General features: G+C 35.6%; 1 protein-coding gene and 1 long non-coding RNA gene across 2 annotated transcripts; one reads left to right on the top strand and one right to left on the bottom strand.

The window, feature by feature from the left end:
• The first annotated feature begins 4279 nt into the window (after positions 1-4279).
• Positions 4280-5435, top strand: LOC145168715 (uncharacterized). Its single transcript, XR_013742027.1, has 3 exons — positions 4280-4502; positions 4590-4734; positions 5210-5435. It is a non-coding gene; the product is annotated as an uncharacterized LOC145168715 (long non-coding RNA).
• A 3071-nt stretch (positions 5436-8506) lies between these two features.
• LOC145109867 (uncharacterized) lies at positions 8507-14091 on the bottom strand. The gene is made up of 19 exons (XM_079046993.1): positions 13987-14091; positions 13245-13400; positions 13068-13138; positions 12787-12948; positions 12599-12704; positions 12328-12521; positions 12146-12249; positions 11575-11743; positions 11319-11498; positions 11018-11249; positions 10574-10723; positions 10431-10474; positions 10182-10316; positions 9990-10095; positions 9732-9925; positions 9548-9651; positions 9083-9266; positions 8827-9006; positions 8507-8743 (listed from the first exon to the last, which is right to left on the bottom strand). Exons 2-19 carry the CDS (start codon positions 13375-13377, stop codon positions 8537-8539), a joined length of 2655 nt encoding a protein of 884 aa, XP_078903119.1. The 5' UTR covers positions 13378-13400; positions 13987-14091; the 3' UTR covers positions 8507-8536.
• Between the last annotated feature and the right edge of the window lie 217 nt (positions 14092-14308).

Here is a 14308-nt window from a genome sequence, read left to right as displayed (position 1 = left end):
ACATTTAAAGAGTTAGTAAATAACTTAGAGAATATGGATGTTCAGTATGAAGATGAAGACTTGGCCCTATTCTTACTATCGTCGTTGCCAGAATCCTATAGCCATTTTCGTGATACTATTATCTATAGCCGTGACACTCTAGTTTTAGATGAAGTCTATACAACTTTGGATTCCAAAGAGAAGATGAAGCATATTACTGGTGGTGGTTCAAGTGATGCTAAAGCCGAAGGTTTGAATGCCAGAGGAAGAACAACAGAGAGAAGTAGAACTTCTCAATCTTCCAACAGAACCAGATCCAAGTCAAAAGGCAAACGAAAGTTTTGCAACTATTGTCACAAGAAGGGACATGTGCTTGAAGAATGCTTCAAGTTGAAGAATAAAGAAAAAGAGAAGACGGCAGCAAATGGCAAACAAGCTAGCACTTCGGGTGAAGCCGATGTAGCTGAGGTTGAAGGTATTGGAGAACTTTTGACAGTTTATTCAGATAAACTGGATTCCACTGGTGATTGGATACTTGACTCTGGTTGTACTTTTCATATGTGTCACAACAAAAGTTGGTTTTACACATTTGAAAAGGTTAACCAGGGCTATGTGTTGATGGGTAACAATACTACATGTCCAGTTCTTGGACATGGTTCAGTCAGGATCCGTATGTTTGACGGAGTTATTCGAACCATGGGGGATGTTAGATATGTTCCTGACCTCAGAAGAAACTTGTTATCTCTCAGTTCCTTTGACAAAAAGGGATACGAGTTTGCTGGTAAAGGTGGAGTTCTCAGGGTATTCAAAGACGGTTCCGACAAACTGAGAGCCAAACGAAAAACCTCAGATCTTTACTTTCTTGACGGACAAACAATTTCGAGTGATGCTGCTATTGTTTCAAAGTCTCTTTCTGATCCAGATCAGTCCCGTCTTTGGCACCTTCGACTCGGCCATATGAGTTTTCAAGGCATGTTAGAATTAAGTCGAAGAGGTTTACTTGGTCAACAAAAGATTGTTGATTTGGATTTCTGTGAAGACTGTGTATATGGCAAGGCAAAACGAGTAAGGTTTGCAAGTGGTATCCATACAACGAAAGGACCACTTGATTATGTTCACTCGGATTTGTGGGGACCGGCTCGAGTTGCTTAAAAAGGTGGAGCTATTTATATGCTCACTATTATTGATGATTTCTCCAGGAAGGTGTGGTCTTTCTTCTTAAAACATAAAGGAGACGTTTTCTCTACCTTCAGAAATTGGAAAGTTCAGGTTGAAAAGCAATCAGGTCTGGTGGTAAAGTATCTTCGTACGGATAATGGACTTGAGTTTTGCTCAGAAGAGTTTAATGTCTATTGTCAAAAGGAAGGCATTACTCGACATCGCACAGTAGTCCATTCACCTCAACAAAATGGTGTAGCTGAAAGGATGAATCGCACCATTATGGAGAAGGTCCGATGTATGCTTTCTAATTCCAAATTGCCAAAGTCTTTTTGGGCGGAGGCTGCTTCGACTGCTTGCTATGTTATCAACCGATCACCGTCACGAGCAATCGAGAAGAAAACTCCGTTTGAGTTATGGTCCGGTAAACCTGCCAATTATTCAGATTTAAAACCATTCGGATGTCCAGCGTATGCACGAGTTGACAATGGGAAGCTAGAACCAAGAGCAATCAAATGCGTTTTTCTTGGGTACAATCAAGGTGTAAAGGGTTACAAGTTATGGAGCTTTGATTTGAAAAAAATTATCATCTCAAGAGATGTTACTTTTGATGAGTCTGCTATAATTCAACTAGTTGCTGACTCTTCTAAAAGAACAGATGCATCAGATGTATCATCCGAAGCAAATAAAGAGAATGCTTAAATGGAGGTGGAGCTTCCTACTTCACATACCACTAATCAGAGTACAAATCAGCATCAAGATTCTTCTTCGTCGGATGAGCATGTTGTTGGTGAAGATTCAACACTTTCACAACCACAAGCTACTACTCCAAGCATTGCAAGAGATAGACCGAGAAGACAGATTATTCCTCCGAAGAGGTATGCTGAATCTGATTTGGTTGCCTATGCTTTTATTGTTGCTGATAATATTGAGTCCGCAACGGAGCCTACGAATTATGACGAGGCTATCGAATCTGAAGACTCAAATGATTGGATGCTCGCTATGCAAAATGAGATGGAATCTTTGCAGCGAAACAGTACTTGGAATTTAGTTCCTATTCCGAAAGGGAAGAGACCAGTTAAATGTAAATGGGTCTACAAGATCAAGGAACCTGTCAACCCAAATGATAAACCAAGATACAAAGCTCGGTTAGTAGCTAAAGGCTACAGTCAGATTCCTGGTATTGATTACACTGACATTTATTCCCCAGTTGTCAAACATACTTCCATTCGTGTATTGTTGGGGTTGGTTGCTTCTAACGATTTTGAGTTAGAACAACTTGATGTCACTACAGCTTTCCTAAATGGTGAGCTTGAGGAAGAGATTTTTATGCAACAACCTGAAGGTTTTGCAGTTCCTGGAAAGGAGAACTACGTATGCAAATTGAACAAATCTCTTTATGGCCTCAAGCAGTCTCCTAGACAATGGTACAAGAGGTTCGATTCTTTCATGACCAGTCACAAATTCAGCAGGTGCACCTATGATAGCTGCGTTTATTTCAAGAAAGGTGACAATGGTTCAAAGATCTACTTACTCTTGTACGTGGATGACATGTTGATTGCATCGAAAGATATGAAGGAGATTCAGAAGTTAAAAAACCAGTTGAAAGCTGAATTTGAAATGAAGGACTTAGGAGCTGCCAAAAGATTTTAGGTATGGAAATTATTCGTGACAGGAAATCTAGGATCTTGCATCTTTCTCAGAAAAGTTATATTGAGAAAGTCCTAAGACGCTTCAGTATGCACGAAGCAAAGTCTGTCAACACACATTTTGCAGCTCATTTCAAGCTATCATCCGCTTTGAGTCCTACTAATGAGACTGATATGGCTTACATGGCACGTGTTCCATACTCTAGTGCTGTTGGATCTTTGATGTATGCTATGATCTGCACGCGCCCTGATTTGGCTTATGCTGTTAGCATGGTTAGTAGATACATGGCGAACCCGGGGAAAGAACACTGGAAAGCAGTACAGTGGATTTTTCGTTATTTACGTGGTACGTCTTCTATGTGTTTACGTTTTGGTAAATCTAACACTGGGGTGTTCGGATATGTTGATTCAGATTATGGCAAAGATTTGGATAAACAAAGATCAATTACAGGGTATGTGTTTACTCTAAATGGTTGTGCTATTAGTTGGAAAGCCCAGTTACAGTCTACAGTTGCCCTGTCTTCTACCGAGGCAGAGTACATGGCGATTACAGAAGCAGTTAAGGAATATATCTGGTTGAAGGGGTTATTTGGAGAACTCGATGATAGAATAAAGGTGACCACAGTTTTCTGTGACAACCAGAGTGCTATCTTCTTGAGTAAAGATTAAATGTTTCATGACCGAACAAAGCATATTGATATTCGTTATCATTTTGTGCAGGATATCATTGAAAAAGGTGATTGTGTTGTGGACAAGATTCATACAGATTATAATCCCGCTGATATGTTCACTAAAAGTCTTCCTATAGCCAAGTTCAAATTATGTTTGGACATGGTGGGTGTTTCTGATCGCAGTTGAGCCTGAAGGCTCGTGGTGGAGGAAGTATTATTTATTTTTCGGAAACAATTTTTCTCTATATAAAATTGCAGGTTCTTATGGAAGTTTTAGAGTTTGGTGAGCTATAGGTTTTGACTAATCGTAAAGCATGACTTGCTTAATTTTGATGTCAAGGTGGAGATTGTGGAAAAGTTGCCTCCAAAATTAGCAAGTGGCAAATAGTTCAGGGGTTATTTCCGTAACTTATCATTTACTATTCATAGTTTGACTATGAATAGTAATATATAAGAAATGTGAAATAATAATGGACGGAGACTTTGACTAATATATATGAATTAGAAGATGGAGGCGCAACAATTTTAGTCATAAATGGAGGCGCCTCACATTGCCAACCTTTTGACCATAAATATTAATATATATCTATTTGTTATTCTAATTTGGTAGGCGCAAATTCTTTGGACGGCATATGTAGTTCAATTCGTTTGGTATTCCTTTGGCTATAAATAGCCTAACCCATTTCATTACAATATAACCCCACGAACCAAATCAAATATATATATATATATATATATATATATATATATATATATATTGATACACCACCGTATATTTTAGCTCTCCCACTCTATTTGTAATCTCTTTCATAATCCCTGTAAACACTGCAAATTATAATGAATTGTTTCTCGGCTTCCTCCGCCCGTGGTTTTTTTCCCGATTTGGGTTTTCCACGTAAATTCCTGTGTCTCTATTCTATTTATTTTATTCGTATTTCGTTGTGATTATTACGCTTTGATAATTTTTGATCCCATTCCGCATTGAGCTAATATTATTTAAGTCAATTTGGATCCGTCGTATTTTACAACATGGAATCCAATAAAGGTATGCATTCATAACTCATTATTTAATCTTCATTCTAGTGTGACTATTCCAAAGTTCATTGATTTGCTTATTCATCTTTTTTGGCAGGATTTCCGGTTGTGTGATGTTTTGAAGGTCTTCCATTTTTTACATGTGGTTGGCTATGGAGGGCTTGTTGTGGTTCTTTTTGTTTGTTGCATGATCTGTTTTGTTTCATTGTCCAAATGAAAACTTGGGGTTTTTAGGTCCTGGGGTAAGTGCATGTACTCGTTGGTGTTGTTTTTATTTTGTTTTTTGTACTATATCATCGTGCCAGCTTCCTGTTGGCATTCTTATGTTAATAAAAAGTTTTGTTGTTCAAAAGAACAAAAATTATTATACAAACACACAAATCAAAAGTAACATAACCAATAAGAAGAAACTGGTGCTTCTTTTTATTTTGCAGTTGTCCTTGAGTACCTTGCTTGCTAATGTAATTTTTCTCTGATATCCTTGTTGAATGATGATGGGATTACAATACGATGATCAAAAGTAACATATGAGATTTTGTATATTGACGTTAATTTACCTATTTATGTTTTCCAGTAACATACATTTTTTTAATCCTCATAAAGATTTGAATTAAAACAAAGGACATAAAAGCTTAAATATGGTGTTTCTTGGTTCGAGATATGATCTGAATTACTAGTAAATGGAACATCTTCTAATCTTGATTTTGTTGTTTGTAGGCACATAAGCGGTGGAGTTGGCTGGAAATGCTATACAAGTGAAATAAAATATTTCCAAGGCATTTTGGGTTAGCCATTAGAAATCATGAAGACCTTGGGCAATTATTTTTTATGCAACATGCGTGTTTGGCAAAAGTAGCTGTTAGCTGGAAGCGGGTAGCGTGTAGCGGGTAGCTGGTAGCGGGAAGCTGTAACTTTTATTTGTTATATGAGTGTTTGGCAAAAGTAGCTGGAAGTTTTTGAAATATATAAAATTACATAAGAGGACAATTGATTAAAAATAAATAAATATATAAATATATTTTTAAGGGTAATTATGAAAATTGATTTCAAAAGCTCAGTAGCGTTTTGTTAAACGCTACATGAAGTAGCTTTTAGATTTGTAGCGTTTTGTTTTAACTAAAAGCTAAACGCTCGTACTACCAAACGAAACTTTTTGTTTAAACAAGAGCGTTTTGTCAAAAGCTAAAAGCTAGAAGCTCCCAAACGCTTCCAAAAGCTTGATGCCAAACACGCCCATATAAGTTAGTATGTTGACTCGACTGTATAATAACATGTAGGAGCGGTGCACCCGGATTATATTAGCAATTTTAATCCATTTTTACGGTTTCTATAACTTATTTTGGTGCCTGTTTTGACCAAGTTACACATACAAAATCTCGAATTGCGTTTGATCTCCGATTCTTTTGATTCCGATTTCTTTCTTCTTTTCATCTCAGTTACAATTCTCAATTCATATTTCATCTTCTTTCATTACGATTCAATTTTTTCATTCAATTCGTCGTTCATCTTTGATTTTCACTGTTCATCTTCGTTCTCATTCAAGAATGTCGATCCCTGAGCAAAATAGTCAGAATTCCAATCAGAATTTGGATTCTAACAATGATCCTTATTTTCTACATCATGTCCTGGAACTGTTTTAGTTTCTCAGATTTTCACCGGAGAAAACTATGACGCTTGGAGTAGAGCAATGATTATTGCTTTATCTGTGAAAAACAAGCTCGATTTCATTGATGGAACCATTACACAAACACCTGCAACTGAAGTAGATCGTTTCAAATCCTGGACGCGAAGCAATAACATCGTGATCTCATGGATTCTAATTCCATTTCAAAAGAGATATCGGCCTTCTAAATATTGGGCTGAATGTGTGTTGTGTGCCACATTTTTGATAAATCGAACACCTTCCAAGGTTCTCGATAATATTTCTCCATTTGAAAAATTATATGGTCAAAAACCAGATTATTCTACATTCAGAACTTTTGGATGTCTTGCACTTTGAAAGCTTCAAGAACCAAATTTGATCCAAGAGCCTCAACTTGCATTTTTCTTGGATATCCAATTGGCATAAAAGGGTATAAACTGCTTGATTTGATCAGCAAACAAGTTTTCATTTCAAGGGATGTCATATTTCATGAAGATAGATTTCCCTTTATCCATTCTACTCATGTCAATCAATCAAATCCCATTGTTTCTTTTATAATACCAATTGTTGACCAAAATACCCCTGACATGGATGAATATGAAATACCACCTGTACCCAATACGAACACTCAAAATCATATTCTCAATGAACCATCCATGCCCCCAAATCCCAGAAGACGTGCTAGAACTTGTTCCAAACCTTCTTACTTGAAGGATTATCATTGTAATTTGTTACAAGGTCATACTATTTCACAAACAAATGCAAAATATCCTCTTTCTGATGTTCTTTCATATGATAAGCATTCTCATACTCAAAAAGCTTATACTATTTCTATCAAAAGCTGATTATTCTTTGTTCTACAAAGGATCTGTTTCTTCTTATGTTGCATTATTGGTGTATGTTGATGATATAGTAATTATCGGGGCTTCAATTGATGGCATCAACAAACTCAAACAAATTCTGAGTCAACAATTCAAACTAAAAGATTTGGAAATCTCAAATTATTTTTGTGTCTTGGAATTGCGAGATCCAAAACTGGGATTTTTATTTGTCAACGGAAATATGCTCTGGAACTACTTGAAGATACTGGATTTTTGGCTTCCAAGCCAGTCTCTTATCCTATGGATACCAAGCTTAAAACTTCTAACTTTCAAGGTGCACCAATCTGTGATCCATCACAATATAGACGATTAACTGGAAGACTTTTATATTTGACAATCAGAAGACCAGATATTGCCTATGCAGTCAATTGATTAAGTCAATATGTTACTAATCCCAAGCAACCACATTTACCAGCTGTTCATCATCTTTTACGATTCATCAAACAAAATCCGGGTCTTCCTAGGAGATTCTTTGATTTAATGGAAATCTAAGAAACAAACGATTGTATCTCGATCTTCAACAGAAGCAAGTATCATGCCATTGTTGTTCTTACTAGTGAACTTATATGGCTCAGGCATCTTCTACATGATTTTGGTTTCAAACCTTCTTCTTCATCATTAATCTTTTTTTATAATAATTCTGCCATACAACTAGCCAACAATCCATCTTTCATGAACGTACTAAACATATAGAAATTAATTGACATTTCATTCGTGACAAGGTGATTGATAACGCTATTCGCCTTATGCCTATTCGTACTCAATCTCAGTTGGTTGATATTCTAACCAAATCATTGCCAAGATCAAAGCTTTTGCCCATTATATCCAAGATGGTCCTTTAAACAATTTTTACGGCTCCATCTTAAGGGGGGATGATGTAGTTAAGTTATTAACGGAAAAATCCTTTTTCAGTTAAGTCTGTTAGAAGTTTCTGTTGGTACAATTAGCTGTTAGAAAAGTTGGTTATTTAGTTACAATTTGTTAGGCTTATGTTAGAAGAAAAGGCTTAGTGTAACTGTTGTATATAATCTTTGTAATTAGCTTTTTTTTGGAATTCAATTGAAAGAAAATGTTCCGCATTCATCATTTCTCAAAAAGAGAAAAAAAATCCACCAACAACTACCAATTCACACATGTTCACCAAATTCAGCCATCACTTCCCCACATCTCTATAAAATAAGCCTTTTGTCTTAAACTGCTCGAATTGTTTCCACCCATTAATTTATTTTGGTATGCCCGAATTGTTCTAGATAAATTTCGACATATACTTCATGTACCTTCAAAGTACAAAGCTTGAAGAAGAAAAGAAAAAACAATTAAATAAAATTATAAAAAAATAGCAGTTAGAAATGAAAGTTAAGATGCTGTATTGAGATGATGAAACTTTTTAAATCATCCAGCATGTCCAAAACGACAAGTTTCAATAAGAATAAAAAAAAAATCTATCATCTAAAAAAAACCATAGAAATTAAGTATTAATTTGTTGAACCAATAAGAAAGTAGTAACACACTTTCAAGCAACTACTTTGATTTCTTTCCTTTTGTTGCTTTAACAAGAGGAGCTTGGAAAGGGATGAATTTCTTCCCACCCATAAACGGCTGTAACACTTGAGGCACTTCAACACCATCTTCCCTTTGGTAATTCTCAAGAATGCAACAGATAGTCCTCTCTGTTGCTGTGAGTGTAGAATTCAATAAATGGCAATATTGCATTGTTTGTTCATTGCTCTGCACAACTCAAAATCAACAGTACACAACTTAATAATGAAATAAACAAATACAATTCAATAATGGAAAAAAGAAAATCCAACCTTTTTCTCCCCAAATCTGATCTCCAACTTTCTCGACTGATAATCAGTGCAATTTGAACAAGACACAAGTTCTCTGTAAGTGCTGGATGCGGGGAACCATGCTTCCAAGTCATACTTCTTTGCTGCAGCATCATTTAGTTCACCAGAGACTATAGAGACCACACGATACGGTAATTTCAACTGCAATATGAAATTTACATATAATTGATGTTAGTCAATAATATATGCATCTATATATGGTGAAAAAAATAAATACCATTTGATAAAACTCCTCAGAGTTTTTTATCATCTCCTCATGCATGTCCCACGAGTCATTTCCATTTGGGCTGGTGATGCAGAACTGTTCAACTTTCTGAAACTCATGAACATGGAAGAGTCCACGAGTGTCATGACCATGTGAGCCAGCTTCTTTCCGGAAGCAAGATGAATATCCAGCATATCTGATAATATTTTCAACATCAATCAGCAAAAAAGAGAATATGAGGATGTTTCTTTTTTACTTAATGGGCTTAACTTAACAGGTTAAGCACTTAATACATAGATGTTTCTTTTTTACTTAATGGGTAAGCCAAAAGTATGAGAATGTTTCTTTCCCTTTCAATTCCTCTCACATTGTGAAAATTGCTTTTAGAAATATAAGTGTAAAATAGGGCAAAAAAAAAAAGAAACATCCACACTATGTACTTAAAAATTAAGACAGTAAAAAGGGTACTAAAGTAACCTTAGTGGTAGCTGTTGTGGATGAATCCATTTATCTATGTTATAAGCACAAAGCGGTTGTTCAGCAGTAGCAATCAGATACTTATCGTCTCCCTCACCTGTTACCTAATAAAAAAAAAAAAAAGAATAAAACTGTGACATTGAATATTTTCCACACAACTGTAGGATTATTGTATTGCTATTACCTTGTAAAGTTCTTCGTTAAATTGGGTTAATTGAGCGCACTTTTCCATTATATCATGCACCATAAAGAATGGAGTTTTAATCGACTTGAAACCCCTTTTCTCAAGAAAAATACAACCAAACTTTATAAGAGCATGATTTAAATGCAAACCAGCACCTTTCAAACAATACCCTCTACCACCAGCTACCTTAACACCTAGAATAAATAAAGCTGCATTAACCCTGCATTTTTATCGATTGAATAATTTGCAATATAATACCTTTTTCTAGATCAGCAATTCCAAGAAGCTCCACAAGCTCGACATGATTTTTTAGTTTTGGCTCCGTTCTTTTCTCTCCCCAAGTCCGGACAACAACATTATTTGCCTAAATATATAATTAGTAAATAAGAGGTGATGAATGTTGTGAGCTACCAATGTATTTAAAGAAAAAATAATGTGATTAATGTCCACCTCATCATTGCTAACAGGAACTGAATCATGCACAAGATTTCCAACCTTGCTCAATTTTGAACATAATGCTGAACGGGCTTCCTGAACCTCTACAACTTTCTTTGCAATTAGGTCCTTGGTTTCCTCTTCCCCAGCCTTTAAAAGAATCAATTTTGCAATTTAGTTGTTATATATAATATAAATTCATCAAGCTAATGGAAGACAAGATTTTCCAATTAAACATGAAATGACTAAAAAAAAAAGACTTACAGTCCTGGGCAAGTCTTGATGCAACTGTGCGAGCTCAGTTTGACCTGCATATCAAAATATAAAGAATGAAACAAATGGTTGTATCATGCATTCTGAGTTATGTATGTAATACAAACACAAAGATCAATAAAAATGAAGCTTACGTTGCCTCCACTCCTTGTCAAGATGAATAATTTCATCACCAATTTCTGTAAACCTGCGGCGTTGAGATTCGCGTATAATTTCTGGGTTGGTGCCCCTTTCCTCCCAAAATAGATTTATGTCCAACATGCTTTCTCCTTCTTTCTCTCCTTCTGGTGTATGATGATGACATGGTTAAAGAGTTTTAAAAAAATAGATATGTGCAACAAACCCACAGATAAAATCAAACACCAAAGATGCATCCCTAAAGAGTTAAGATAAATAAATAAATAAATAGATATGATCACATATATTGTACTAATTACTACTTTGCTCCAAACTTGTGACCTCACAAAATCATCAGAAGTTTCATAACATCACAGAATCAGGACTTTGGGGTTTATAATATAATCTATCTAATGTATACTAAAAAAGAAATCGATGAAAGAGGGACTGAGTCTGAGTACCTGTGGGCTGCACAAAATTTCCGTTCTGAGTCTGAGTAGCTTTTGTTTCTTTATCAGCAGGAGGAGCTTGAAAAGGCATGAACGTCTTCCCACCCATATAAGGCTGTAACACTTGGGGCACTTCAACACCATCCTCCCTTTGGTAATTCTCAAGAATGCAACACATGGTTTTCTCTGCTTCTGTGAGTGTGCAATTCAATAAATGGCAGTATTGCTTTGTTTGTTCATTGCTCTGCAAAACCAACTCAAAATCAACACACCATGCACCACTTAATGATGAAATACGATTAAAAAAACCAACCGTTTTCTGCCCAAATCTGAGCTCCAACTTTCTCGATTGGTAATCAGTGCAGTTTGAACACGACAACAACTGTCTGTAATTATTATAAGCAGGAAACCATGCTTCCAAATCATACGTCTTTGCTGCAGCATTATTTAGGGCACCAGAGACTACAGACATTATACGATATGGCAATTTCAACTGCAACACAAAATTTGCGTAAAATAGATATTAATTAAAAATATTTGCGTTTATTGTGAAAAAAATAAGGCATTACCATTTGATAGAACTCCTCAGAGTTTTTGATCATCTCCTCATGCATGTCCCATGAGTCATTGCCATTTGGGCTGGTGATGCACAACTGTTCAACTTTCTCACACTGAGAAGCATCGAATATTCCATCTGAGCCAGCATCTTTCCAGAAACAAGTTGCATATCCCACCTGTCTGATAATTTTTTCAACATTAATAGAATGTTTTTTTGTTTACTTAATGGGATTAACTTAACAGGTTAAGCACTTAACCAGGACAACTATACATGGATGTTTCTTTTTTACTTAATGGGTTAAGCCAAAAATCACGGCTTAATGTATTCAGACACCAACCCTTTAATTAATTACCTATTTGCCCTTCTTTTCCCTCTCAGCTCCTCTCACATTGTGAGAACTGTTTGATGGAAATATAGTCATTTAGACTCGTTTAATCGGCCTAATGTATACAAACACTTTATCCAAACAGACATCATTACACATTCAGCCACTTTACCATACAGGACTTAATCGGGGAAAGAAAGAAACAGCCCCTCTATGTACTTAAAAATTAAGACCATAAAAAGGGTAATAAAGTAACCTTATTGGTAGCTCTGTTGGATGAACCCGGCCATCTATGTTATAAGCACAAAGTGGTTGTGCAGTGGTATCAATCAGATACTTATCCTTACCCTCACCTGTCACCTATTAAAAAAAAAAAGAATAAAACTGTAACCTTGAATATTTTCCACAAAAATTGCAGGCGTATTGTATTGCTATTACCTTGTAAAGTTCTTTATCAAACTGGACTGAATGAGCACACTTTCCCATTATATTTTCCGTCATAAACGATGGAGTTTGTAATGATGTGAAACCCCTTTCCTCCAGAAAATCAAGACCAAACTTTATAAGAGCTAGATTTAGATGCAAACCATCGCCTAACAAACAAAAGCCACCCTTGCCAGCTATCTTAGCGCCTAAATATAAATAAATAAATAAATAAAGAGGCAGTAGACCTGTAATTTCTGCAATCAAATAAACTGTAATATAATACCATTTTCTAGATCAGCAATTCCAAGAAGTTCCATAAGCTCGACATGATTTTTTAGTTTTGGCTCCGTTCTTTTCTCTCCCCATGTCCGGACAACAACATTGTTTGCCTAAATTTATCATTAGTAAATAAGAGATGATGAATGTTAATTACAAGCTACTAATCTATTTAAAGAAACAAATAATGTCCACCTTGTCATTGCTAACAGGAACTGAATCATGCACAAAATTCCCAACCATGCTCAATTTTGAATATAATGCTGCACGGGCCTCCTGAACCTTAGCACCTTTCTTTGCAATTGAGTCCTTGATTTCCTCTGTATTTTTAATCTTGGAACTTGCATCTTCCCCGGCCTTCAAAAGAAACAAATTTTGGAATTTGGTGTTATATATGCTATAAGTTTGTTATGCTAATGGAAGGCAAGATTTTCAATATATAACATGTGACCATGTGAAAAAAACAAAAGACTTACAATGCTAAGTTTAGCCACTTCTTTGTTGATATTGTTAAAGACTTTGAGCAGCTGTTCAAGCTTATATTGACCTGCAAATCAAAATATAAAAATAGTTGTGCATACATTGTAAATCCTGCTTCCTGTGTTATGTAATATAAAGTTATAAACACAAAGATTAATCAAAATGAAGCTTACGTTGCCGCCACTCCTTGTCAAGATGAATAATTTCATCAACAATCTCTACATCTGCAAACCGTTGATGTTGAGACTCGCGTATAATTTCCGGGTTGTTGCCCTTTTCCTCCCTAAATAGATTTATGTCCAACATGCTTTCTCCTTCTTTCTTTCCTTCTGGTATGATGATGACATGGTTAAAGAGTTAAAAAAAAATAGATATGTGCACCAAAGACCAAACCCACAGATCAAATCAAACACCAAAGATACATCTTTGTCTAGCAATAATAAACTAAAAAGTTTATAAACTGTAGAGTTAAAAAAAAACTATTATGTTTTTGTTTTTTGCGAATATATTTAGGACATTAAGCAAAAATTTTCTACTCATTTTAGATGTAAATCTTTTAATAAATTTCTTTTACTAAATATTTTTGAATTGACAAAATAGCGAATTCATTTAATCTTTCTTTTGACATTGTGGTGCATGCATGGTTTAAAAAAGGGGGAGAAACGTATGCCTTAAGGCGAGACGGCGATAAATCGAACATGAGGCCGCCTCATGGGGTCTAAATGATACATACGCCTTCAAGTAGTGAAGCGTATAGAATCGTGTAGAGGCGGGGGCGTATACCAGATATGTACGTTTTTTTGGTTGATTTTGACTTTTTTCCTCTGATCTAATTTCTTCATTCTTTCTCCCACTAACTAACGAAGTCACAGGTGTATAGAATAACGTAAGAGAGAAGACTGTTGAATCACGTACTTGTTGTATGTGTTGTATTCGTGAGAGAGAAGACGACACGAGAGCGCAAGAACTTGATAGGCAGGATAGAGATGTGGCGAGATAGGGTTTTTAAATCTAACGAGAGGAGACAACAAAGGCAGTATGGCCTAGTGGGCTACTAAACAAAAAGTTGTAAAAAGTCTATAGCTGTTAAATTAAAAGAAAAAATAAATATTCCTCAAATAGTCAAAAGCGTGGGTGTGTATATTATGTTTTTTTAATAGAGTTTTACAGGATATATAATTAGGGTTAAACCCGTGGAAACCACAGTTGGTAAAGTAAAAATATATAGATTTTAAAA

Source organism: Lactuca virosa, chromosome 4 (genome assembly GCF_052849685.1).
Source record: "Lactuca virosa cultivar CGN04683 chromosome 4, Lactuca_virosa_CGN04683_v6, whole genome shotgun sequence".
Taxonomy (NCBI): Eukaryota; Viridiplantae; Streptophyta; class Magnoliopsida; order Asterales; family Asteraceae; genus Lactuca; species Lactuca virosa.
The sequence above is the reverse complement of the archived record's forward strand: the minus strand, read 5'-3'. Positions and strand labels throughout refer to the sequence as shown.